The sequence below is a fragment of the Oncorhynchus gorbuscha genome, linkage group LG18 (genome assembly GCF_021184085.1).
Source record: "Oncorhynchus gorbuscha isolate QuinsamMale2020 ecotype Even-year linkage group LG18, OgorEven_v1.0, whole genome shotgun sequence".
NCBI classification, from domain to species: domain Eukaryota; kingdom Metazoa; phylum Chordata; class Actinopteri; order Salmoniformes; family Salmonidae; genus Oncorhynchus; species Oncorhynchus gorbuscha.
The window spans coordinates 42975272-43002092 of NC_060190.1; the positions used below are offsets into that span (position 1 = coordinate 42975272).

The 26821-nt window shown below is 43.8% G+C and overlaps 1 protein-coding gene across 2 annotated transcripts; it reads left to right on the top strand.

Annotated features, from left to right (window-relative positions):
* Positions 1 to 82: 82 nt before the first annotated feature.
* LOC124003887 (transmembrane protein 198-like) lies at positions 83 to 26266 on the top strand. Of its 2 annotated transcripts, none has more exons than XM_046312520.1 (5): positions 83 to 632; positions 21101 to 21356; positions 22763 to 23338; positions 23979 to 24127; positions 24686 to 26266. In XM_046312520.1, exons 2-5 carry the CDS (start codon positions 21215 to 21217, stop codon positions 24833 to 24835), a joined length of 1017 nt encoding a protein of 338 aa, XP_046168476.1. In that variant the 5' UTR covers positions 83 to 632; positions 21101 to 21214; the 3' UTR covers positions 24836 to 26266. The 2 variants fall into 2 exon arrangements, with proteins under 2 accessions (XP_046168476.1, XP_046168475.1); XM_046312519.1 differs by having other exon boundaries at positions 83 to 636; positions 24686 to 26265.
* Positions 26267 to 26821: the final 555 nt, after the last annotated feature.

A 26821-nucleotide genomic window follows, 5' to 3' on the forward strand; every position in this document is an offset into this window, starting at 1 on the left:
CTAGCCTGCCTCCACCTCCCCCTTCGAGTCCCAAATTTGAATGCAACAGGCAATACCAGATGGTCTGTTGGCGTTGGCTATGTCAAGAGTTTTCAGCTGTTGGCTGGACGTTGAAGGGGAGAGACAGACTCTCGTGGAGAAAAATACTATTTTAAAATAAAGTAGTTTAGAGCTCTAGAGAACTAGACCCCCTTGGGTATCGATATACTGTCCACGTCAGAGAGAGGGAAAGAGGAGGTGTGTAAAGGGAGAGACATTTGGCTCGCTGTAGCCAACTTTTTACAGACGTGACTAGCTCACCAACTGACAAACAGCCTGTTAATACAATGCCATGGGATTATGAATAAACATGATCAACCAAGAGCTCAAGTTCACGCAAGCTCGTCCGTTGAGAGTGTAAATAACGCCTGACCGATTTAATTTTGGACACCGTTTTTGAAGAAGACGAGAACGTGGCTGATTCCTTTTGAATAGCCGACTTTTGTTGTAAAAACAGTGAAGAAGGACTTTTTTTGTGCTCACTCTATGTGTATAGGAACCTGTTTTTCCACCGCTGCTTCGATGTTCTGTTGTTTTCCGTTGTGTTCATGCCTGACAATTCCCACGGAAACAGACCCACATAGCCGCTCGCAGTAGGTAAGTGTTCTTTTGTACAGCATAAATTAATTATTGTAAATTACAGCCCATTATCCTTCCACCGCAGACAATACAATGTATCAACTTTAGGCTCCTTCAAACAGCAGGAGGAAGACCAATGTAACTGAATTCTACTGTGAAATGTAACAGTGTAGTTCCTGTGGAAGAGCTTCTTCTGTTACATTGTATATTTTCCCTGCTGTTTGAAGAAGTCTGCTGTGAGATGCTCATAAACTTATTTTAGTGACTGTACACCCTTCTTAACATGATTTTAATAATTAATTCCATAGAGTAAGTATAGGCTAAACTTGCATTTTTGTTTTATTCATTCAGTAATTTATCATATTCTTTTGATGTCACTCTGCAGTAAATTAATGTCTGGGCTCTGTCTCAAGATAATTTCAGTAGAATCTATTGGGCTATCAGACAAGATAACAATGTAAACAACTTGGGCAGTTAGCCTTTGTATGGAGAAAAGCCTGAAATTGCTTGCTTGTTATCTTAACAACTGTTATCATGATTCCTGATCTTATTGACCAGATAAGCATTGTTATGTATTTTCTCCTTGTTAGCTATAGTTACACCTTTTTTTTTGGGGGGGGGGGGAGTCCCTACGGGGCAGAGGAGTCACACAGCGTCTCTAGCTACACCCCCCTCAATGCTCTCTCCCACATCCACCAGCCATCTACAAAAAAAATCCAGTTGACTAGCTCGGGCCAGATGGCTTTGCCTCAACCACTCTGGGAAAATGCAGAGATGGGGCCCTTCCCAGCTCCGGAGAGAGAGAGGCAGATCAAAGAGAGGAGGAAAGAGCAAATGTTGGGGTGTGTTACTTAACTCCTAGTCCTTGAAGGCCTGTAGTGTACTGTGGATGAGCTGTTTTTCGACTCTTACCTTTTAATTAGCGCTGAATCACTCATCATCACTCTCTGGGTCCCCCAACCAGCAGCCTTGGGCTTGACCTCAGGAGGGGCCCGTCTCAGCCTCAGCCACCAGGGATGTCCTAATTCTGTCTGGCTAGAAACTACTTTAATTTCCTGATTGTCTAATTTCACTCACCACCACTGATTTGAGAGTACATAGGTGAGATGTATAGTGACTGGAAATCCATCCATGGTTTTCTCCAATAGCCATTTTCACACTGGCATTTTTATCCCAGGGTATTTCCAGGGCGAACAGGTTGACAATATTTTCAACCTGCATGGCGTCAGCCCTGCTTTAGGACCAGGGTTGTAACAGGGTCAGAATGGAAAGGAGAGGTAAGAGGAGAGACACACGTGTCTGGCCTTATTGTAGCCCTGACTCTGAAGGCTAGGTTATTCATAATAGTCATTGGTCAGTCAGGCCTTATTGTGGAAACTCTTCTACTGGTGGTGTCCAAGTGAAGTAAAAAAGTCCTTTACTCTACTGTCCACTCTACATCCCCATAATAGACCATCAGCTGTGGTAGCAAAGGTCAACCCTGCCGAGGCTCGTTTTGTTCCGGCCAACAACATGAACAGTCAGAGAGTTGAAAGGTCTCAACATTAGCTTAGCATCTCTTCATCTGTAGGAGGATTGAAGGGGGCGGGGAGAGGTCATGTTTAAATAAGACTGCTGTTGCAAAGCCAGGGAAAGTGGTATACCATCAGTGAGGGGGGTGGAGAGTGCAGCATCGGAGGCACGCTCCCTGTCCTGTTGATCTGTAACGCAGTTGGATATCCTGGCTTTTTAAAATATTTTTTTTACACCCCTTTTTCTCCCCAGTTTCGTTGTATCCAATTGTTTTTTAGTAGCTACTATCTTGTCTCATCGCTACAACTTCCGTACGGGCTCGGGAGAGACGAAGATTGAAAGTCATGTGTCCTCCAATACACAACCCAACCAAGCCGCACTGCTTCTTAACACGGCGCGCATCCAACCCGGAAGCCAGCCGCACCAATGTGTCAGAGGAAACACTGTGCACCTGGCAACCTTGGTTAGCGCGCACTAACCCGGACGACGCTAGGCCAGTTGTGCTTTGCCCCACGGACCTCCCGGTCCCGGCCGGTTACGACAGAGCCTGGGCGCGAACCCAGAGTCTCTGATGGCACAGCTGGCGCTGCAGTACAGCGCCCTTAACCACTGCACCACCCGGGAGGCTATCCTGGCCCTTTTTGCGTGGTTGGCAGTTTTTATATTGTACTTTTACCCCTTTTTTGCCGCAATATCCAATTGGTAGTTACAGTCTTGTTTTATCACTGCAACTCCCCTACGGACTCGGGAGAGGCGAAGGTCGAGAGCCATGCGTCCTCAGAAACACAACCCAACCAAGCCGCACTGCTTCTTGACACACTGCTCGCGCTTAACCTGGAATCCAGCCACACTGATGTGTCGGAGGAAACACCGTCCAGCTGGCGACCAAAGTCAGCTTGCTAAACCCTCCCCTAATCAGGACGACGCTGGACCAATTGTGTGCCGGCTCATGGTTCTCCTGGTCACGGCCGGCTGTGACATAGCCTGGGATCGAAACCGGGTCTGTAGTGACGCCACTGCGATCCACTGCTCCACTGAGTAGGACCTGCTGAGTTGGCAGTTTTGAGATAATGTAGAACTGAAAGTTTGTTGAAGTTGAACTTTCCATGGTCTGACAAGCCTGCTTGGTGTTCTCAGCATCAGGCTATTTCAGGCCTGTGATTGATAGATCCTCTACATTTTTTGTTTCTTATCATGTACAGGGACCTCTCTTCATAGATGTGTTCTGGGTCTGGATATCCCAGTGTTTTGTCCCCTGTAAATGTTATTGCCATATCTATATCCGCATTGTAAAATTGGTTAAGGTAAAACTGGAAGTAATGACTGCACAGAACAGACATCCTTGAATATGCAGACAATGGCAGTCTCTCACATGATAATGTTTATCACCAGATGCATTTAATTGATTATAATGCCAAGTAACATTCTAAACTGTGTCTCAAGAATCCCAACACTCTCTTCTCCCTGGGGCAGCAGGGTAGCCTAGTGCTTAGCGCATTGGACTAGTAACCGAAAGGTTGCAAGTTCAAATCCCCAAGCTGACAAGGTACAAAGTCTGTTGTTCTGCCCCTGAACAGGCAGTTAACCCACTGTTCCTAGGCCATCATTGAAAATAAGAATTTGTTCTTAACTGACTTGCCTAGTTAAATAAAGGTTAAAAAAATAAATCAGTCTCACTGTCTGGTTTCTTTGTGTCACAGACCTTCAAGTAGCTAGGTCACTGGACAAGAGCTCAGAAAAACAAGGCTAGCTGTTTTTAAAAGCGCAGGCCTTCATAGTACAGTAATATCCTGTCACTGTGCAATGACTTGATCCATGTCTCCATCCTCTGAACCCTTAACTAAAACCCAGATTAGCATTCCTACTCTGGCTGGCCACACGTCTCTGTCTCCTGCTGTTCTACCTCAGTACATCAGAAGTGTCTGGGATTACCCCTAATTCCTTTCACTTTAACCCCTTGCAATTCAGAGAGGGGACACAGTAGTACTGTAATGTGGATTTCAGCTACTTTATCGGCTTGGGTTCTGATAGAGAAAAGCCTCAGTGATACAGTATTCTTGTATTTTATCACACTGTATATGAAGTGTTGACTCCCAATCACAGTAGGGGAGAGTGGGTTTTTTAAAGCAATTTTTACATTCAACATAAATGGAAATGTATAGTAATCAATGGAAATATAGTGTTCTGGTCACACTTTATTTGGAGAGTCTGGGTTGTCTATCTGTAGATGGTCATTCTATCAACAAACTCTCTGTTGATAAGAAACTGCTTGCTAAGGATATGGTTAGGTTTAGAATAAGGGTTAGGGTAAGGGTTAAGTTTAGGGTCAGGTTACGGCTAGGTTTAGGCTTAGTAGATAGTCTGTAGAGTATCTACAGATGAACTATCCAAATTAAGTGTTACCAGTATTCTTTCTAACAAAGATATCTACATATATTACAGAATGTTGTGTATCCCTGGAAATAATCACAATTCATGTAAAAGTAACAGTTTTGAAAACAGCTTGTCTCTTGGCACAACTCAACCGGGAACGGGGTAAGTTAAGCCACCTACACATTTCTTTACTGAATGAAATATTACTGCTACCTTTTTTGAAACAATGTCTATCTTTATTTCCCAAACACAATTCAACAAAATCACAATTGGTTTTTTATCTTTGAATAATTTCAAGCATCTTTTAACACAGGCTTAACACCTAACAAACACTTAGTACTTTTTAAAACACTTTTAACGTAGGCCCAGGCCCTGTTGTTACATCATACCATACTTGCCTTATGCCTGGCAAGAAAATACTTCAGTTTGCTCAACTTGCCATTAGCTCAACCATTGGCTCAACTTACCCCAAGGCAACCATTTTTACTATATTAGCCCACACAGCTACAAGGATGCCTTTTCATGCTAGGTTAAGGACCTCATATTGAAGCTTATCGAGACCCCAACAGATGTATAGAACAATCTTTAAATTATTTACTTTGGTTTAGATACAAGCATCATGAAACCTCTATAAATTCATTTGAGTTGGTGAAAATGGTTTTTTGGACCTAACTTGCTCCACTTTTTTCATGTTTTTTTCCCCTCTTCAAAGACTCCACGAAATGATCACCTCTTCCTAAACTAAAAATTGGTCAAATTATGAATTTTGTGTATGATTTCCTAGAAACAAGGGCGGCTCAACTCTCCCCTACAATGTGTTTGTCCTAATCATTTTTTTTAAGCAGCAGCATAATCATCTAATACAACATAGTCATCAAATAGTGAATGAGTTACAGTCCTGATTTTCATCATATCCCATGGTTGTGAAGCATTGCTCTACAAGCCAAGGCAATTAATTTTTATTTTACCTTTATTTAACTAGGAAAGTCAGTTAAGAACAAATTCTTATTTTCAATGATGGCCTAGAAACAGTGGGTTAACTGCCTTGTTCAGGGGCAGAACGACAGATTTTTACCTTGTCAGCTCGTTGATTTGATCTTGCAACCTTCTGGTTACTAGTCCAACGCTATAACCACTAGGCTACCTGCCTCCCCAGCCAAGGCAAGCCAAAGCCTGGTTTAGACAATATATACTTCCCTGGACAGTAGCCTATACTCTACTGTACTGGACTGTGTTGGTCCTGCACTGGCAGAGTGTATTTATACACTGACCACACTAGGATCTCCCACAAATGAGCCTCTACAGTTAAGAAAGCCTGGAAATAGAGTCTATGTTGAACCTTGTTGGCAGGAGGAGATGCTTGTTGTGGGTTAGGCCGGGAGATGGACAGAGTCTTGTCCTGTAGCGTTAGCCTAGGAGGGGGGCGGTGGAGAAGTATTTGGGTTTGGAAGAGACCTGTTGTCTCATTAGCCGAGTACCTAAAAGAGGGGTAGCGCTGGTTTTTGGGGTCTTGGAGTTCCACTCACACCCATTCATAGACTCAAAGTATTGGGTGATGTTGTTTTCTTTTGGCTAAGAGGCTGCCAGAGAACCTTTGTAGTGTACACAAAGGAGGGGTTATGGGAGATATTTTAGGATGGGAGAGACCATAAGGAGGTACAATTATACCCTGGCACCAGACAAACAGACGTTGGGTGGAATAGAAGAGCAGTTCTGCGCTGCTGTAAATGACAGAGCTGACCTGGAAGTGGCAGAGACCAGAGCTAGAGAGACGCTGTGTGGGATAGTGAACACTTCAAGGCCCATCACTCCCCCCCCACTCCACGCTACAGTAGATAGAGTCTAGCTGTTACCGCAAGTAATATGTACACTGAGTGTACAAAACATAAGGAACACCTCCTCTTTTCATGAGATAGACTGTCCAGGTGAATCAAGGGGAAAACTATGATCCGTATTGATGTTGCCTGTCAAATCCACTTCAATCAGTGTAAATGAAGGGGAGGAAACAGGTTAAAGAAGGATTTTTAAGCCTTGAGACAATTGAGATATGGATTGTGTATGTGTGCCATTCAGAGGGTAAATGGGCAAGACAAAATATTTAAGTGCCTTTGAGTGGGGTATGGTTGTATGTGCCAGGCACACTGGTTTGAGTGTGTCAAGAACTGCAACGCTGCTGGTTTTTTCATGCTCAACAGTTTCCCATGTGAATCAAGAATGGTCCCCCACCCAATAGACATCCAGCCAATTTGACACAACTGTGGGAGGTATTGGAGTCAACACTTTCAACACCTTGTAGAGTCCATGCCCCAACAAATTGAGGCTGTTCTGAGAGCAAAAGGAGTTGCAACTCAGTATCATTTTGATTAAACTCTCAACTCAGATACATTTATACAAGGACCATTCAACTGTTACTTACAGATAGTAGCTTATCTTAGCAGGCTAACATTTACAGTGCCGTTAGATTTGAATATTACCTCAGCAGAATGTTGTGGACTTGTCCAGACCCTTGACAGCTAAAGAGATGAGTTCCACGAATATATGCAATATTTGAGATAAACTATTACAGTTGAACATTCAAACCTGGGTATCCCGAGCAGTACACGGACGCCAGGTGCACGTGTTTCCTCCGACACATTGGTACGGCTGGCTTCCGGGTTAAGTGGGCATGGTGTCAAGAAGCAGTGCGACTTGGTTGGGTTGTCCTTACGGGAGTTACAGCGATGAGACAAGACTGTAACTACCAATTGGATACCATGAAAAAGGGGTAAAAAAAAGGGGTAAAAAAAATGTTATTGTAAAAACAGTCAAACCTGACTGACCTCAACACTTAGGTGGATTTTTTTCCACTTGCTGTGGCTAGACATCCACTCAGTGGTTTTTGTGTTCATAGTGACTCCCTCGTACTCCGTCTAATCTGGCCTTGTAATGACTCTCTATATCATTATATCTTAAATCCTTTCGAGTCTCGTAGCTATAAACTGTGTGACGTGTAGACCTAATTCTTATGTTGGATGTTTGCTCTCACAAAGACCCCACATCACTCTTTCACTTTAATGATAAGTACACTACATTTACTATCCAAATAATCAGATATTGTTATTATAGCCTATTTCACTTGTAGGCTATTTAACGACTGATTGGAAATATAATGGAGATGGAGGGAATATCTGGCTCTGAACTACATTCATATTGCCAGTCTGTAGAAAAAGGCTTCCCAGTTTGTATAAACATGGAATTCTTGATGCGCATGGGTGGGGATAATTAGAATGTGTGGATTGGAGCTTGTATATTTGCGTGAGTGTGTGGGTGCGGGATGTGTGGGTCTGTTGATGCATATTTTGTGGGTGTGTGTGTATGTGTGTGTGCGCGTGCCTGTGCCTTGAATCTCCAAGTCTGTCTGGGTGTTAGTGGGAGTTGTGTTGGAACATGCGTGGAAGTAGGGGTGTGTCTACTTGTGTGTCCTCTTGTGTCATACACACGTGACTCTGCCTCTCGAAAAGGCCTCTCATTGTTTCTCTGTTACTCCACTTACTGTACGCTTTTTCCCTTTTTTCTACCCTCAGAGTTGAAAGACCTTCATTGTCTGGGCTTTTCTCAAAGACAAGCTTGGAGTGGAAGGGCTTGATGGAGAATAGGAACTCTCTCTGAGACTGTTAAACTGTTTGAATATTTAAAGGGATATACAGTATGTTAGACTGTGTTAGACCATTTGTTAAACAGTGGGTTTCCTGGAAACTCATTCAGACATAATATAAAAGATGTGTACACCATCGGAGACAGTTTTCACAGGTACTGACTTGTCTGGCAAGTGAAGAAATATATAGGCTACATAGGAGTTGGAAAGTAGATACATTTTTTAATTGATGTAGTTCTGTTCTTGTTTATTCATGTTCTGTATTAGGGCATGTTTAATGTTTTTGTTTGGACCCCAGGAAGAGTAGCTGCTGCTTTCACAACAGCTAACGGGGATCCTAATAAAATACCAAATGGTTTGGAGGGTTGTATAGTGATGTATGATCTCTTATGATGACTTTACAGAGGTTTGTTATTTTGGAACATCTGCACATGTTTGAAAGGTCAGTGTGTATGGTCTTAGAGTGCATGTCAGTGTTAGGCCTAGTTGTAAACTTACTGCCCCTCAAATCACTTTCTATACATTCTCACTCTGTAATTACTACTTTCTGAAGGGTTTACAGCCTACATTCTCTCGCTCTCTCTCTCTCTCTCTCTCTCTCTCTCTCTCTCTCTCTCTCTCTCTCTCTCTCTCTCTCTCTCTCTCTCTCTCTCTCTCTCTCTCTCTCTCTCTCTCTCTCTCTCTCTCTCTCTCTCTCTCTCTCTCTCTCTCTCTCTCTCTCTCTCTCTCTCTCTCTCTCTCTCTCTCTCTCTCTCTCTCTCTCTCTCTCTCTCTCTCTCTCTCTCTCTCTCTCTCTCTCTCTCTCTCTCTCTCTCTCTCTCTCTCTCTCTCTCTCTCTCTCTCTCTCTCTCTCTCTCTCTCTCTCTCTCTCTCTCTCTCTCTCTCTCTCTCTCTCTCTCTCTCTCACTCTCTCTTTGGAGAGCACTGTAGGGTCCAGAAAACAGTGGGGACATTCATGGGGAGAGCTCTCGGCCAAGCCTGGCTGAATGAAGGCTGGAGACATGTAGGAAGGGCTGCCACGGTGCCAAAATCACTGCAAAGCCCCCCCCCCTCTGCCTCATTTACTCTTGAGGAACAAAGTGTTGTTTGAGAGGCACTGGTCAGAGATTTAGGGAGAAGAGAGATAGTCTGAGAGAGAGAACGATGGCAAGCTCTGGCTTTTAACACCAACTTCAGGGAAAAAAGTCTGAATGCGAGCATGTGAAAGGAGGTCTTTAGGACTCGTAGGTCATTCATTCCATTCTCGTTTCATGTTCAGATGAATCATTTCCTTCCTTAGTCAGCGTGGATGTGTAAAGGTTATCATAGATCTGTGGTTTACCATAGGGGTCAACTCATGATACATTTTTTTGGGGAGAAAATTCACTTAACTTGTAACCTTGGTATTTATGTTCCTCCTCAATACAACATAGTATCCATTCTTTGCCTTATAAGAGATAAAAGCGAAGCAGTCTGTGGCTGTCTTTCAGTAGACCACTGTCAAACACTGTTTGATCTCATGTGGAGTGCATCTCATTTTCTTCTTGTTTTGGAGATGGAATGATGAACGAGTTGTCCCTTAATTTCCTGTCAAATGAGCTCCCAAATGGAACAGCCTGATTAAAAAGCGGGATTTTCATGTTTTCATTCTCTGCCCAAAACAGCCATTCACTTGTCAGGACTGCCTCTAGCATTCCTCAAGAACGACAAGATCAATTTAGCAACGCCAAGGTCTATTTTGTGCAGCAATTTGACTTTATAAGAACAAAATGGAAGAGGTCTTGGTGCATTATAGATCAAAATGTCTTTCATTACTGGATTCGATTTGATTATAAATAATTAGTGACCAGGTTTCAACATGAAAGTAAAGGTTCAGACAGGTCAGTGATAGAGGTCGGCCGATTATGATTTTTCAACGCCGATACTGATACCGATTATTGGAGGACCTAAAAAGCCGATACCGATTTATCGGACGATTTTATTTATTTATTTGTAATAATGACAATTACAACAATACTGAATGAACACTTATTTTAACGTAATATAATACATCAATAAAATCAATTTAGCCTCAAATAAATAAGGAAACATGTTCAATTTGGTTTAAATAATGCAAAAACAAAGTGTTGGAGAAGAAAGTAAAAGTGCAATATGTGCCATGTAAGAAAGCTAACGTTTAAGTTCCTTGCTCAGAACATGAGAACATATGAAAGCTAGTGGTTCCTTTTAACAGGAGTCTTCAATATTCCCAGGTAAGAAGTTTTAAGTTGTAGTTATTATAGGAATAATAGGGCAATTTATCTATACCATTTGTATTTCATTAACCTTTGGCTATTGGATGTTCTTATAGGCACTTTAGTGTAACAGTTTAGCCAGTGTAACAGTATAGCTTCCATTCCTCTCCTTGCTCCTACCTGGGTTCGAACCAGGAACACAACGACATCAGCCACCCTCGAAGCAGCGTTACCCATGCAGAGCAAGGGGAACAACCACTCCAAGTCTCAGAGCGAGTGACGTTTGAAACGCTATTAGCGCGCACCCAGCTAACTAGCTAGTCATTTTACATTGGTTACACCGGCCTAATCTCGGGAGTTGATAGGCTTGAAGTCATAAACAGCTGCTGGCTAATGCACGAAAGTGCTGTTTGAATGCTTACGAACCTGCTGGTGCCTATCATCGCTCAGTCAGATTGCTCTATCAAATCATAGACTTAGTTATCATGTTATAACACACAGAAATACGAGCCGTAGGTCATTAAAATGGTCAAATCCGGAAACTATCATCTCGAAAACAAGACGTTTATTCTTTCAGTGAAATACGGAACCGTTCCATATTTTATCTAACGGGTGGCATCCATAAGTCTAAATATTCCTGTTACATTGCACAACCTTCAATGTTATGTCATAATTATGTAAAGTTCTGGCAAATTAGGCGACCCAAACTGTTGCATATACACTGACTCGGCGTGCAATGAACGCAAGAGAAGTGACACAATTTCACCTGGTTAATATTGCCTGCTAACCTGGATTTCTTTTAGCTAAATATGCAGGTTTAAAAATATATACTTTTGTGTATTGATTTTAAGAAAGGCACCGCATCGATTATATGCAACACAGGACATGCTAGATAAACTAGTAATATCATCAACCATGTGTAGTTAACTTGTGATTATGATTGATTGACTGATTGTTTTTTATAAGATAAGTTTAATGCTAGCTAGCAACTAACCTTGGCTTACTGCATTCGCGTAACAGGCAGTCTCCTCGTGGCGTGCAATGAGAGGCAGGTGGTTAGAGCGTTGGACTAGTTAACTGTAAGGTTGCAAGATTAGAACCCCCCGAGCTGACAAGGTAAAAGTCTGTCGTTCTGCCCCTGAACAAGACAGTTAACCCACTGTTCCTAGGTCGTCATTGAAAATAAGAATGTGTTCTTAACTGACTTGCCTAGTTAAATAAAGATGAAATAAAGTTGTAAAAAAAACAAATCGGGCAAATCGGCGTCCAAAAATACAGATTTCCGATTGTTATGAAAACTCAGCCCTAATTAATCAGCCATTCTAGCGTCATCCGGGTTAGGGAGGGCTTGGCCGGTGGGATGTCCTTGTCTCATCGCGCACCAGCGACTCCTGTGGCGGGCCGGGCGCAGTGAGCGCTAACCAAGGTTGCCAGTTGCACGGTGTTTCCTCCGACACATTGGTGCGGCTGGCTTCCGGGTTGGATGCGCGCTGTGTTAAGAAGCAGTGCGGCTTGGTTGGGTTGTATATCGGAGGACACATGACTTTCAATCTTCGTCTCTCCCGAGCCCGTACAGGAGTTGTAGCGATGAGACAAGATAGTAGCTACTAAAAACAATGGGATACCACGAAATAGGGAAGAAAGAGGGGTTGTTGTTTTTTTACAAATTTTAAAAAATATTTTAGTATGTGTGTGTGTGTGTGTGTGTGTGTGTGTGTGTGTGTGTGTGTGTGTGTGTGTGTGTGTGTGTGTGTGTGTGTGTGTGTGTGTGTGTGTGTGTGTGTGTGTGTGTGTGTGTGTGTGTGTATGTATATATATATATATATATATATATATATATATATACATACATACAGTGGGGAAAACAAGTATTTGATACACTGCCGATTTTGCAGGTTTTCCGACTTACAAAGCATGTAGAGGTCTGTCATTTTTATCATAGGTACACTTCAACTGTGAGAGATGGAATCTAAAACAAAAATCCAGAAAATCACATTGTATGAGTTTTTAAAAAGTAATTCATTTGCATTTTATTACATGACATAAGTATTTGATCACCTACCAACCAGTAAGAATTCCGGCTCTCACAGACCTGTTAGTTTTTCTTTAAGAAGCCCTCCTGTTTTCCATTACATCATTACCTTTAGTATTAACTGCACCTGTTTGAACTCGTTACCTGTATAAAAGACACCTGTCCACACACTCAATCAAACAGACTCCAACCTCTCCACAATGGCCAAGACTTGAGAGCTGTGTAAGGACATCAGGGATAAAATTGTAGACCTGCTCCAGGCTGGGGTGGGCTACAGGACAATAGGCAAGCAGCTTGGTGAGAAGGCAACAACTGTTGGCGCAATTATTAGAAAATGGAAGAAATTCAAGATGACTGTCAATCACCCTCGGTCTGGGGCTCCATGCAAGATCTCACCTTGTGACGCATCAATGATCATGAGGAAGGTGAGGGATCAGCCCAGAACTACACGGCAGGACCTGGTCAATGACCTGAAGAGAGCTGGGACCACAGTCTCAAAGAAAACCATTAGTAACACATTACGCCTTCATAGATTAAAATACTGCAGCGCACGCAAGGTCCCCCCCCTGCTCAAACCAGCGTATGTCCAGGCCCGTCTAAAGTTTGCCAATGACCATCTGGATGATCCAGAGGAGGAATGGGAGAAGGTCATGTGGTCTGATGAGACAAAAATAGAGCTTTTTGGTCTAAACTCCACTCGCCGTGTTTGGAGGAAGATGAAGGATGAGTACAACCCCAAGAACACCATCCCAACCGTGAAGCATGGAGGTGGAAACATCATTCTTTGGGGATGCTTTTCTGCAAAGGGGACAGGAGGACTGCACCGTATTGAGGGGAGGATGGATGGGGCCATGTATCGCGAGATCTTGGCCAACAACGTCCTTCCCTTAGAGCATTGAAGATGTGTCGTGGCCGGGTCTTCCAGCATGACAACGACCCAAAACACACAGCCAGGGCAACTAATGAGTGGCTCCGTAAGAAGAATCTCAAGGTCCTGGAGTGTTCTAGCCAGTATCCAGACCTGAACCCAATAGAAAATCTTTGGAGGGAGCTGAAAGTCCGTATTGCCCAGCGACAGCCCCGCAACCTGAAGAATCTGGAGAAGGTCTGTATGGAGTGGGCCAAAATCCCTGCTGCAGTGTGTGCAAACCTGGTCAAGAACTACAGGAAACGTATAATCACTGTAATTGCAAACAAAGGTTTCTGTACCAAATATTAAGTTCTGCTTTTCTGATGTATCAAATACTAATGTCATACAGTAAAATGCAAATGAATTACTTAAAAATCAAACAATGTGATTTTCTGGATTTTTGTTTTAGATTCCGTCTCTCACAGTTGAAGTGTACCTATGATAAAAAATTACAGACCTCTCCATGCTTTGTAAGTAGGAAAACCTGCAAAATCATCAGTGTATCAAATACTTGTTCTCCCCACTGTGTGTGTGTATGTATGTATGTATATATACATATATACATTTTAGCCAAAGACTGCTATGTTAGCTTTCTAGTCTGTGTTTTATACATGTGCAATAAGCATAAAACACAATTATCTAAGTAATTGTCAACTCATTCCCCTTCTGAGAATTAAGGTAGGCCACTTGATTTCAGCATCTGAAAATGGACAGGCATGCTGTTCAAACAGATGGAGACACACAGAAGGGTGAAATATAAAGATTGTTATATAAAGATTAGCTGGCTACTCACTAGCAGGGGTCTTGTGTTTGAGAGTCCTGTGTTATTTGTATATAGTGTCTGCTACCAGACGTTGGTCAGTATTAGTGGATGTGCATTGTGCGTGGGTCTGGTTACATTTGTAACAAAAAGGACATCTTCATAGACGGACTTGAAAGCCAGATCAGGGATTATTGGTTGTGGCCTATGTATAATTTCACAAGCCCTGAATTCATGAGATTATTGCTGACTGTTTGAAATACAGTGCATTTGACCTTTAATTGTACAACAAAATGTATTTAGAGAAAAAAATATCAAAAATCTAGATACTGTATACATTGGTAATCGGCCATAAATTAGAAAAGAAATTGAGGTAAGACTAAAATAAGTGCGCTTCAGTCAAAACATTGTACATTTAAAAGTCTTGACACTGGATGTCTTTGGCCCTACTATCAGTCACTTTTTATGTATAAACCCACCTCAACCACTCCAGTAACCCTGCACATTGAATAAGGTACTGGCACTGACCTGTATATACTTGCATTCTCAAGTTTCTTTCACTCACATTGTAGTCCTTGTGTGGTTTTTATTTTAATTGTAATGTTTTATTCTATTTTCTATTGTTATCTATATTATTATTATCACTGCATTGTTGGAAAAGAGCTCTCAAGGTAATTATTTCACTGTACTGTTTTACGGCGAATAAACTTTGAAACTTGAAACTAGATTTAACTAGTCAGATAATCAGTGTTGGTGTTGACACTCCAGCCTCCAACTCTGCTCTTCCTGCTCTGCTTCCTGCCCTCGGGGAAGGTTCACCTCCAAAACAGCCCTGCCACTGATCTCCACTTCCTCTTCTGGGCCACAGCTTCCTGCCAATGAGAGAGCAGAGGGGGGAGTGGGGTTAGGGGTCAGAGGTTTGAGGTTAAAGTTTCCGGCCTTGTGGATGGAGGGTCAGGAAACCCAATAATCTAGTGTGGAAAACATATGCATGTATCTATGTTATTTGTTCTTATGGTTCGCTTTAGGAGGCAGACATGGTCAGGACAATATTCCAACCATGTCAACAGGTATGCATGAATCCACGCATGTTTCTCTAAGGCAATCACTGTTGGTACAAGATGGACGCCATGAAGTGTGTTGCTACCATCATGTCCAGACTGTTCTCCAGTCTCCACTGCCAGTCTTTGGGCAGGACACGGTGGGTACGGTTTTTGGCGGTCATGGAGGATTACGTTTATAGCTGCAGCTGTAAAGGGGGGTAGCTGTAGACCCACGGGCATCATGCCCAGTCAGGGGGAGACCATGGCACAGTCACACATACCCCCCTGTGCCAAACTGTGCCTCCAAACAGCTGGGCTCTAATGTTGAATTCTCAGCTGCCACCTGCCTTAAAGCTAGAGCACCTTGGAATCCCTGACCTTTCTCACACCCCAGCAACCCTCTGAGTGGTTAATTAAACACACCCAATTAGCTATGTGGGGAACCCAGGCATGTTCTTGTCTGTTTCTCAGCTGTTGTGGCTTGAGCTAACCCCGTCCCACCCTCTGTCCCTCCCTGGTGTTTGTCAGACAACATTCTAAAGTATTTCATACCAACATGCTCAGTCATCTAAGTGTGACTGTGAGGTTTACCACTAAAACATTTGCTTTTTGTTTATCTCTGTATACTTTTAAAAAAACTAGGCAAGTCAGTTAAGAACAAATTCTTATTTACAATGACGGCCTACCCCGGCCCACCCATAACGACGCTGGGCCAATTGTGCAGCGCCCTATGGGACTCCAAATCACAGTGGTTCCTTTTAACATGAGTCTTCAATATTCCCAGGTAAGAAGTTTTAGGTTGTAGTTATTATAGGAATTATAGGACTATTTCCCTCTATACCATTTGTATTTCATTAACCTTTGACTATTGGATGTTCTTATAGGCACTTTAGTATTGCCAGTATAACAGTATAGCTTCCGTCCCTCTCCTCGCTCCTCCCTGGGCTCGAACCAGCAACACAACGACAACAGCCACCCTCGAAGCAGCGTTACCCATGCAGAGCAAGGGGAACAACTACTAGAAGGCTCAGAGCGTGTGACGTTTGAAACGCTATTAGCGCACGCTAACTAGCTAGCCAGTTCACTTCGGTTACACCAGCCTCATCTCGGGAGTTGATAGGCTTGAAGTCATAAACAGTGCAATGCTTGACGCACAACGAAGAGCTGCTGGCAAAACGCATGAAAGTGCTGTTTGAATGAATGTTTACGCGTCTGCTTCTGCCTACCACTGCTCAGTCAGATACTTAGATACTTGTATGCTTGTATGCTCAGTCAGATTATATGCAACGCAGGACACGCTAGATAATATCTAGTAATATCATCAACCATGTGTTGATTAGTGATTATGATTGATTGTTTTTTTATAAGATAAGTTTAATGTTAGCTAGCAACTTACCTTGGCTTACTGCATTCGCGCAACAGGCAGTCTCCTTGTGGAGTGCAATGAGAGAGAGGCAGGTCGTTAATGCGTTGGACTAGTTAACTAAGGTTGCAAGATTGGATCCCCCCGTTCTGCCCCTGAACAAGGCAGTTAACCCACCGTTCCTAGGCCGTCATTGAAAATAAGAATGTGTTCTTAACTGACTTGCCTAGTTAAATAAAGGTATAATAAAAAATTAAAAAATTAAATCTGTGTCCAAAAATACCGATTTCCGATTGTTATGAAAACTTGAAATCTTCCCTAATTAATTGGCAATTCGGATTAATCGGTCGACCTCTAATTATAATGAGGTCATTCAATATATACTTCATCAAAATGTATCGAAGAGAGTATTTCTCAACTTCTACTTCTGCGCCTTGTCCTCCAAGAGCTCCAAGACTAGACATGGAGCCACGTCACTTATCCTTATTTTGTGAGAATGGGTGATAATATCAGCATTCCGGACAGTTACCAGCTAGACTCCATCTACTCCCTTCATCCTTCAACCACCCACATGCTCAATGGCAAACACACACACACACACACACACACACACACACACACACACACACACACACACACACACACACACACACACACACACACACACACACACACACACACACACACACACACACACACACACACACACACACACACACACACACACACACACACACACACCACCTCCTTTCCCTTGGTTGCCTCCATCTCTATGTTGTATGCCCCTCTCTCCCAGCATGCTTTGCTGTGTGTGCCAGTAGAGGTCACGGTTGGGGTCTCAGAGCCTTTGTGCCACCCCATAATGGCTCTATTATCCCTGAGAGGCATGGACTCCAGGCCTCTCACACTGACCACCATTGTGACTCAAACAGGGACAATTTGGGGACAGACACACGGACGTGGGAAAGAGTTGGTGTGTGTGTGAATACAAACGTGTGAGGGAATTTGTGAGTGTGTATGGTCGGATGCACAAGTCGTTTGTCTTGATGGATTACCCACAACAATCACTTTTTGTGACCAGTTATCTCAGTCTCCCCTTGTGTTTAGAACCGTCTCCTTACTGTAGTCCTTGTTTTGATCTAGCTTAGAACAGCTTTCCAAATGTTTGATTTGAGTTGAGTGGAGTCTAGTGGTTAGAGCATTGGGCCGGTAACCTAAAGGTTGCTAGTTTGAATCCACGACCTTGACTAGGTGAAACATCTGTCAATCTGCCCTTGAACAAGGCACTTAACCCTAATTGCTCCAGGGTCGCAGTCAATAATGGCTGGTCCCTTGCCGTGACCCCACTCTCTGACGGTGTTTTGACCATTTTGGACCATACTCAGATATGGAGATGAAAATCTTTCATGGAACTTTTGTAAACTATCTTTTGACTTGTGCACAATCAGTGGTTGTTTGTTTTGGCTTTATATTTGACATTGTAATAGTACCATTTCATGGTATCGCATTTAAACCTTGACTAGGGCAGGTGTAAGGTAATGCCACGAAATCTATACGTATCGCCATAACTGAACATGATGAAAGAGAAGTCCATAATAACCTCAAGGTGAAATGGCCTCATGCTTCACAATATGGGCGATACTGCACAGCACATTATTTGCTGAACATATTCTCTGTATCATATTTCTGTCTCACTCTAATGTGTTCATAATACTGTCCACACCCTCTCAGGAGTGCCACAGACACAGCAGACCAGTAGGACTGTGGAACTCTCAGCTGGCCAGATCATTTGTCTTTCCTTTTCCTCTGGCCTTTAGAAAACAAGTGAGACAGAACAGATAGGACTATCTGGCAGAGACCGAGAGGCAGACACGTGAATGCAGCAAGAACTCTCCCTCCAGCTCTGGAAAAAGAGAAGGGACAAGAGAGCTGGGACCTCATTCTTTCCATGTCAAGTCATGGCCAGGTCATAATGTATAGCCATGTGTCTCGGAGACAGAGGGAGAAGGAAGGAGGAGTTTAAAAGTAGAAGGAACATTTGGGAGAATGGAGGGAGGAAGATAGTGACACAGAAGACAGATGAGGGGAAAGAGGGGGGAGACTGAGAAGAGAGAGAGCAGATGAGGAGAACAGGCAGCCAGCTGCGTGACTGTTTTTTGTCCTGAGCCTGAGAACGTGAGTTTGCTGTAATCGGATCGGAACTGGGGTGAGATCATAAAGAAGGCCAGGCAGCAGCCCCAGAGAGAGCGGCCCACCCTGAGCCATGAGACCCTACACCTCCTCCCCAATCCCCTGCAACAGGCAGACTGAGAGGGGGGTTGGGGCTGCCTGATTAACCCCTCACTAGCACGACTCGATGTCCGTAGCCCCACTTTTAATTAAGTAATTTACTTTCACCCAGACATTTTTACTACATAGCCTAGTTTAAATGTATGACTCTGACACCTCAAGCCCAATTTAGGAGAGTTGTAGATAAACAATGAAAACAACGTCGACCCCATTAAAATTGAGTGGGTATTTGGTGCTGATATGATATCAGTGCTGAATATGCTCACAGAAAATGGGTCAAGTGTATGTTAAATTGGATGGTGTTAAATAGATGCCAAACTTGAGTGGACACTGGACATCTGCTGCTATGTAGATTAGAATTGTCATAATTACATGCAGTAGATCAGACAAACACACAGCAATGCCGGTACTCTGCAAAAAGCTATTCTATAAGATGTGCCGATAGTCAGTACTGATGTATTTATTTTGGTAGTTTTTTTTTTTTTTTAATCAGCAAGGTACTACAGGAAGTCCCTGGAGTATTTGGCTGTTCATGTTTATGTGATTCAACCAGACTGTAGTCATGGCAACAGGGTGTATGTGTGGTGGTATACAGTACTGTGTGTTATCATGGGAGGCTAGCAGAGTGTCTGGCAGGCCCCAAATGCATAGTCACCAGGGAGAAGTCACAGTTGGCCGGCAGATTTCACACTTCTCCTGAAGCCTCGAAGAACAGCGGTCTGAAGCAGGGGTGGTGGGGATGAGGAGGAGGGGGGGTTCTGGAGTGCTCCACGTGCAACATGTTAAACTTTTGAGTCATTCAGCATGAATGGAGTCCCGCTGCAACTAACCACTATATAATCTCTGTTTTGTGGGTAAGGTCATCTAAGGCAGTGTTTGTAGGTTTACAAAGTTTTTTTAATTTTAAAATTTATTTATCCGTTATTTTACCAGGTAAGTTGACTGAGAACACATTCTCATTTGCAGCAACGACCTGGGGAATAGTTACAGGGGAGAGGAGGGGGATGAATGAGCCAATTGTAAACTGAAGTTACGTTGAGAGGTCTGCTCTGTTCTCTTTGCCGGTTCTCTTTCTCTAGTTCTAACAGAGAGTCCTAACAAAAAGTAACGGTCACTTTAACACATTGTGATGCTCTGTGATGATCTACACTACATAACCAAAGGTATGTGGACACCTGCTTGTCAAACATCTCATTCCAAAATCATGGCCATTTGTATGGAGTTGGTCCCCCCTTTGCTGCTATAACAGCCTCCACTCTTCTGGGAAGGATTTCCACTAGATATTGGAACATTGCTGCGGGGACTTTCTTCCAATCAGCCACAAGGGCATTAGTGAGGTTGGGCACTGATGTTGGACGATTAGGCCTGGCTCACAGCAGGCATTCCATTTCATCCCAAAGGTGTTCTTCCGCACTGATCTTGACAAACCATATCTGTGTGGACATCACCTTGTGCGCAGGGGCATTGTCATTCTGAAACAGGAAAGGGCCTTCTCCAAACTGTTGCCACACATTTGGAAGCACGGAATCATCTTGAATATCCTTGTATGCTGTAGCTTTAAGATTTCCCTTCACTGGAACTAAGGGCCCTAGCCCGAACCATGAAAAACTATCCCAGACCATTATTCCTCCACCAAACTTTACAGTTGGCATTATGCATTGGGACAGGTAGCGTTCTCCTGGCATCCATCAAACCCAGATTCGTCCGTCGGATTGCAAGATGGTGAAGCGTGATTCATCACTCCAGAGAACACGTTTCTATGCTCCAGAGTCCAATGGCGGCAAGCTTTACACCACTCCAGCCGACACATCGTGATCTTAGGCTTGTGTGTAGCTGCTTGGCCATGGAAACCCATTTCATGAAGCTCCCGAAAAACAGTTATTGTGCTGACGTTGCTTCCAGGAGCAATTTGGAACTCAGTAGTGAGTGTTGCAACCGAGGACAGAAGATTTTTATGCGCTACGTTCTTCAGCACTAGGCGGTCCTTTTCTGTAAGTTTGTGTGGCCTACCACTTCACAGCTGAGCTGTTGTTGCTCCTAGAAGTTTCCACTTCACAATAACAGCACGTACAGTTGACCAGGGCAGCTCTATCAGGGCAGAAATTTGAAGAACTGACTTGTTGGAAAGGTGGCATCCTATGACGGTGCCATGTTGAAAGTCACTGAGCTCTTTAGTAAGCACATTCTACTGCCAATGTTTGTCTATGGAGATTGTGTGGCTGTGTGCTTGATTTTATACACCTGTCAGCAACGGGTGTGGATGAAATAGCCGAATACACTAATTTGAAGGGGTGCCCACATACTTTTGTATATATAGTGTATGATTTAATCCGAATTTTCTTTCATTTTACAGGCACACAAGCTGTTCTGATGGACTCCAGATAACAGCACCACTCCTCATCCTCCAGCCCCAACCTTTAGCCCCCAACTCCTCCTCCTTGTCTGGTTGGTCTATTGGAGCCCCAGGATGACAGACCCTAATGGGTCTGTGGGAGAGGGCTTGGCCGAGGTGGATGCCTGCAGCCTGGAGATCGAGAGGCAGTATGAGGTCATCCCTGCCGTCATCTGCTCCATGTGCTGCCTGTTCGGCATCATCTACTGCTTCTTCGGTAAGGTCACCACGGGGTCAAGGCATACCTCAATAACGTCACGTCAACGAGTACACTTAAACTTCAATAACACGGGCTGCATCCCACATGGCACACTATTCCCTATATATTGCACAACTTTTGACAAAGGACTCTGATCGAAAGTTGTGCACTATGTAGGGAATAGGGTGCCATATGGGACAGAACCAAAATGACAGAGCATGGGAATGTGTATTCAGACGTATCATATGTCTGTTAATGTGTTATATAGAAAATGTACAACCAGGTTACCTTATACCAATGTTCCCCAAGGTACACTAGAAAATGACATGATGCGGGCTACCTGATACAGGGAACATGTACTTTCTATCCAGACATACTGTGTCATGTGTCCCGCACTGACATGTCATCATTCCTCAAGGCAAAACCTCCCATTTTGTCTTTCAAATTGTTACGTAACTGATTAGAGAGAAATGAAAGACATCTGGCTATTTGGTACCTAATGACAGCATTTCCCAGACTAATGTGATGGTGTAGTGTGTGTTAATCACACTGAGCAATCCCTCACACCCAGATGATAACCATTACCCAGAGAGAGAGGGCTCCACCCTCAGCCAAGCAGCCGCCACAATCTATGGGTGGGCGTCATTTTTCTCACCAAATCCCCCATCATCACCCCAATTAGCCTCAACACCACCACCTCTCTTATTAGTTTGAATTGTAGGGTAATTTATACGGAATTACATTGCTTACAGTTGATATTCTGTCATTTATACAGTTGGGTAGTAGTTGCTGTGTCCTAGCCTCAGCAATTTAACTTGAACCTGATGCCCTAATTTATCACCTGCATATTTCCTTACTGTTAGTTATATTCCTCAAGCTGTTTAATCTTCCCCATTGAAGTGAATTAAAACCTTTAACTGCAGTGGACTAATTCTTGGTCACACAGAGTGTTTCTTGGTAGTCTTAAACAAATCTACTTTGAAACCGAAAGGTTGCTGGCTCGAATCCTCGAGCTGATAAGGTAAAAATCTGTCGTTCTGCCCCTGAACAAGGCAGTTAACCTACTGTTCCCCGGTAGGCCGTCATTGGAAATAAGAATTTGTTCTTAACTGACATGCCTAGTTAAAAAAATGGGCTTAAAAAAAGAAGAAACCTGTACCATGTCAGATATAGAGCTGAAGTGTATTCAATTTTAAGATTACATCCCAATATTACACTTTATATACATCACAGAAGACTGAAATATAAAGAAAACTGTTTGACATAGAAACACTGGTTTTTCAGTGTTTTTATTTACATAATGTTTATTAATTATGAAATGGCTACATATGTATTATTTTCTTTTCTTCCCCCTCTATTCACCTCTCTACCCTTCTCCTCTCTCCCTCACCATCCTCTCTCCACTCTCTCCTTTCCTCTCACAGGCTACCGCTGCTTCAAAGCTGTCATGTTCCTGTCGGGCCTGATGTTTGGCTCGGTCATCATCTTCCTGCTGTGCCACAAGGAGCGGGTGCTGGACACCCAGCTGAGCGTGGAGGCCTCAGCTGGTATTGGCCTGGGCATCGGCCTGCTGTGTGGCTTGGTCACCATGCTGGTGCGCTCAGTGGGCCTCTTCATGACAGGCCTCCTTCTGGGCCTGCTGCTCGCCCTCGCCGCCCTTCTGGTCACCCACCAGTTCTATACCCCCACCACCGTCTGGGTGCCCCTGGGGGCACTGCTGGGCACAGGCATGCTGTTCGCCGTGCTCACCCTGCAGTGGCAGAAGCTCTTCACCGTATTGTCTACGTCCGTGTTCGGGGCAGCCATCATGACGGTGTGCGCCGACTACTTTGTGGAGATGCTGGCGCTTGCCAGCCACGTGTACGAGTGCCTGAGACTTTCGCCGCCGCCGCCGCTCTGCTGGTACAGCTGGGTGATCCTGGGTATCTGGCCGACACTCAGCTTTATGGGGGTGCTGGTTCAGTGGAAGCTGACGGCTGAAGGCTTCTCACACACTGAGGGTAAGCATCATAGAATTCCATATAGAAGCTGATTTCTAGGATCTCTGTGGAAAGAATGAGAGGTAGAGGACACCTTTTGTAGAGTATGATGCATCTGTATATCTCAATATGGAGTATGGATTATATTATGTTCTATTAAATGCTACAAGGGTTTCATGGTTTTAGAGAACTCTGCCGAATTACTATGAAATGACTCAGTGAGTTAACACGTCCCTCTCTTTCTCCCGCTCTACCTCTCTCTCCTATCTCTCTCTCTACTTCTACCTCTCCCTTTCCCTCTCTCTTTCTCCCTCTCTACCTCTCTCTCCTATCTCTCTCTCTACCTCTCCCTTTCTCTTTCTCCCTCTCTACCTCTCTCCTATCTCTCTCTCTCTACCTCTCCCTTTCCCTCTCTCTTTCTCCCTCTCTACCTCTCTCTCCTATCTCTCTCTCTACCTCTCCCTTTCTCTTTCTCCCTCTCTACCTCTCTCTCCTATCTCTCTCTCTACCTCTCCCTTTCCCTCTCTCTTTCTCTCTCTCTACCTCTCTCTCCTATCTCTCTCTCTACCTCTCCCTTTCCCTCTCTCTTTCTCCCTCTCTACCTCTCTCTCCTACCTCTCTCTCTCTACCTCTCCCTTTCCCTCTCTCTTTCTCCTCTCAGTCATCATCAGCAGGAGGCAGAAGCGGGTCCAGTTAATGCGGATCAGGCAGAAAGATGCCAAGAAGCGGCAGCAGAGCGGTGGACAAGAGGGCACTTACCGTCGCAAGCCTACCCCCGTCAAACGCTACGCAGGAGACCTGCTAGCACCGGTCAGTCTCTCTCTCACACACACACACACACACACACACACACACACACACACACACACACACACACACACACACACACACACACACACACACACACACACACACACACACACACACACACACATCATATGTTTTACTATCCTTGTGGGGACCTAAAATGTATTTCGATTCAAAATCCTATTTTTGCCTAACCCTAACCTCAACCCCTAACCTTAACCCCTCACCCTTACTCTAAACCTTATTCTAACCCTAATTCTAGCCCTAACTCCTAAGCCTAAAATAGCCTTTGTCTTCGTGGGGACCTGGGAAATGTCCCCACGAGGGAGAATGTTCCTTGATTTACTATGCTTGTGGGATAGTAAAACACACACACACACACACACACACACACACACACACACACACACACACACACACACACACACACACACACACACACACACACACACACTCTCTATTGTATTTTAATACCAATGTGTAGAATCTATTTCTAGGTTGATTCTGATCATGTTCCCTCTCTCCTCTCTCTCCCCCTCTCTTCTGTATTCCTTCTCTCAGAGTTACCTGCAGAGTCTGAGGGACAGACAGATGGGCACAGGCAACTCCCTCAGCAGCCTGGGCACTGCCAACCACACCATGATTGACTTTGACTACGAGACTGGCTCCACTGTGCCCCTCACCGCCACTACACCAGTCATCAGGGTCTGACGCACCGAGGGACAAGCAGGAGACCAACCACTTGTTTCTTGTCCCTCCTCCACAGTCCTCTTCCCCAACAGACTGTTATTTTAGGGCCTCGGCTCTTATTTAGGCAATGTTCGAGTCTATTGAATAGTGAATCTACCTTCCATTGAGCTGGAATAGGGCCTTGAATGCTGTCCAAGTGAAGATCATTACACCAATAGTTCCTAGCACAACTCCAGTGTAACTCTCAGCCTATCATTGTTGGACGTTTGGAATGGCCGACTTGAGAGTTGACTTGAGTTGACTTGAGAGTGATGGAATGTCTGTGAGCTGTTCCCTAAGAGTTGTTGGGAGGGACGTTTGGCCTCTTGTTTGATGTGTGCTGTAACCACTCTGTGTCAATAGACTGTGCCTGTGTGGCCTCTCCCTGTGTTGTCTGCTCTGAGCGTGGGAGGTCCATGTGAAAAGTCGGAAGGCCACTGAAGAGGGAGGGAGAAAGAGCAGAAATAATCTCATCTGACTTCTTAGGTCATATACTTTTTTTGGTGCCATTATGATTGATTATATATGGGGAAAATCACTTGACTGATGAAAACAGACTCTTTTTGCTGTTCAGGAACCAATAATGGGGATGGAAATGTCTATGAATAGCACGAGAGCTACCTCCTCGAGTAATATCAACTTTTACAATTGGAGTTATCTGTGCTTTAATGACTTGAAATTAACCAGTGGCATGTAACTTCTGGTCACCTGACGTCCTCAAAGAATAGGAGAGCAGCTGTTGTTGAGGATGCACTGTGACTGGACAAAGACGAGGACAAGTCAAGACACATTTCTCTGATCTGTGTTTGTTGTCTGTGCGAGTGTGTGTGCGTTTGTAATGTTATGGTGTGTGTTGATGTTTACTTGTCCCTTTTTGTAGGTAAATGCCTGTATAGTTGGGTGTAGAAGATTCAGGTCCAGAGAGATACACGGCAGCCATTTTGTGCCTCAATACATTGAAGATTATTACATGGGCAACTGTTACAAGTAAAATGTACATTTTTTTTCATAGGAATTACAGTGCCTTTTTTAGAGGTAGCAATACTGCAATACTATACATACAATGTTTCAAACCACACTCATTATGTCATTTATTTTGGAGCAGTAGCTTGTTTCATGACAACTTATGGGCAGTTTTACCTGTGCAGTACCTGTATTCAGTAATTTATATGATTAATAACGTTGAAGGACTATGCTATGGTAAAATTAGAGTACACATTTGCCAAATTCTAGGTTACTAAAGAATTATCTGTGTTTTTTGAAAATGGTAATTAACTGTTGTTTTAGAATTTTAGAGGGATAGTACTCTGACTATTCTGAATCTGTACAGAATTGTCAATAGGAAATGTAAAAGATAAACCATTAAATTAGTTTAAAAACAAAAGCTGTTTGAGTGATTCCTCTGAGGATAATAAATGGCTCTGTATATTTTCCTCATGGTCACCTAGCAACATCCGCTGCCAAATTCACCCTTAGAATCAGAAACACAGAGGGTCTCAAAGGCAACAACAGGGGGGGGTCCTGCTCCCTGGTGGTTTAAGCAGTGGTGTTGCTGTGGCAGCTCCAAAACTTTATCAACCCTCAAGTGTCATGCATGAAAGCTGCCCTCCCCCCCCTTGCCCTCAGAACAGCCTCAATTCGTCAGGGCATGGACTCAACAAGGTGTCAAGAAAGCGTACCAAAGGGATGGTGGCCCATGTTAACTCCCAATGATTCCCACAGTTGTGTCAAGTTGGCTGGATGTCCTTTGGGTGGTGGACCATTCTTGATTCACACGGGAAATCCAGGAGCGTTGCAGTTCTTGACACAAACCGGTGCGCCTGGCACCTACTACCGTACCCCTTCTAAAGGTACTTTAATCATTCGTCTTGCCCATTCACCCTTTAAATGGCACACATACAAAATCCATGTCTCATTTGTCTCAAGGCTTAAAAATCCTTCTTTTAGCTGTCTGGCATTTAACAAGTG

Bases quoted from the DNA above. Each gene is read 5' to 3' on its own strand.
- LOC124003887 (XM_046312520.1), top strand. From the start codon at position 21,215: ATGACAGACCCTAATGGGTCTGTGGGAGAGGGCTTGGCCGAGGTGGAT. The intron at 23,339-23,978 runs GTAAGCATCATA...TTCTCCTCTCAG, and splicing joins AGGCTTCTCACACACTGAGG to TCATCATCAGCAGGAGGCAG. The intron at 24,128-24,685 runs GTCAGTCTCTCT...TCCTTCTCTCAG, and splicing joins CAGGAGACCTGCTAGCACCG to AGTTACCTGCAGAGTCTGAG.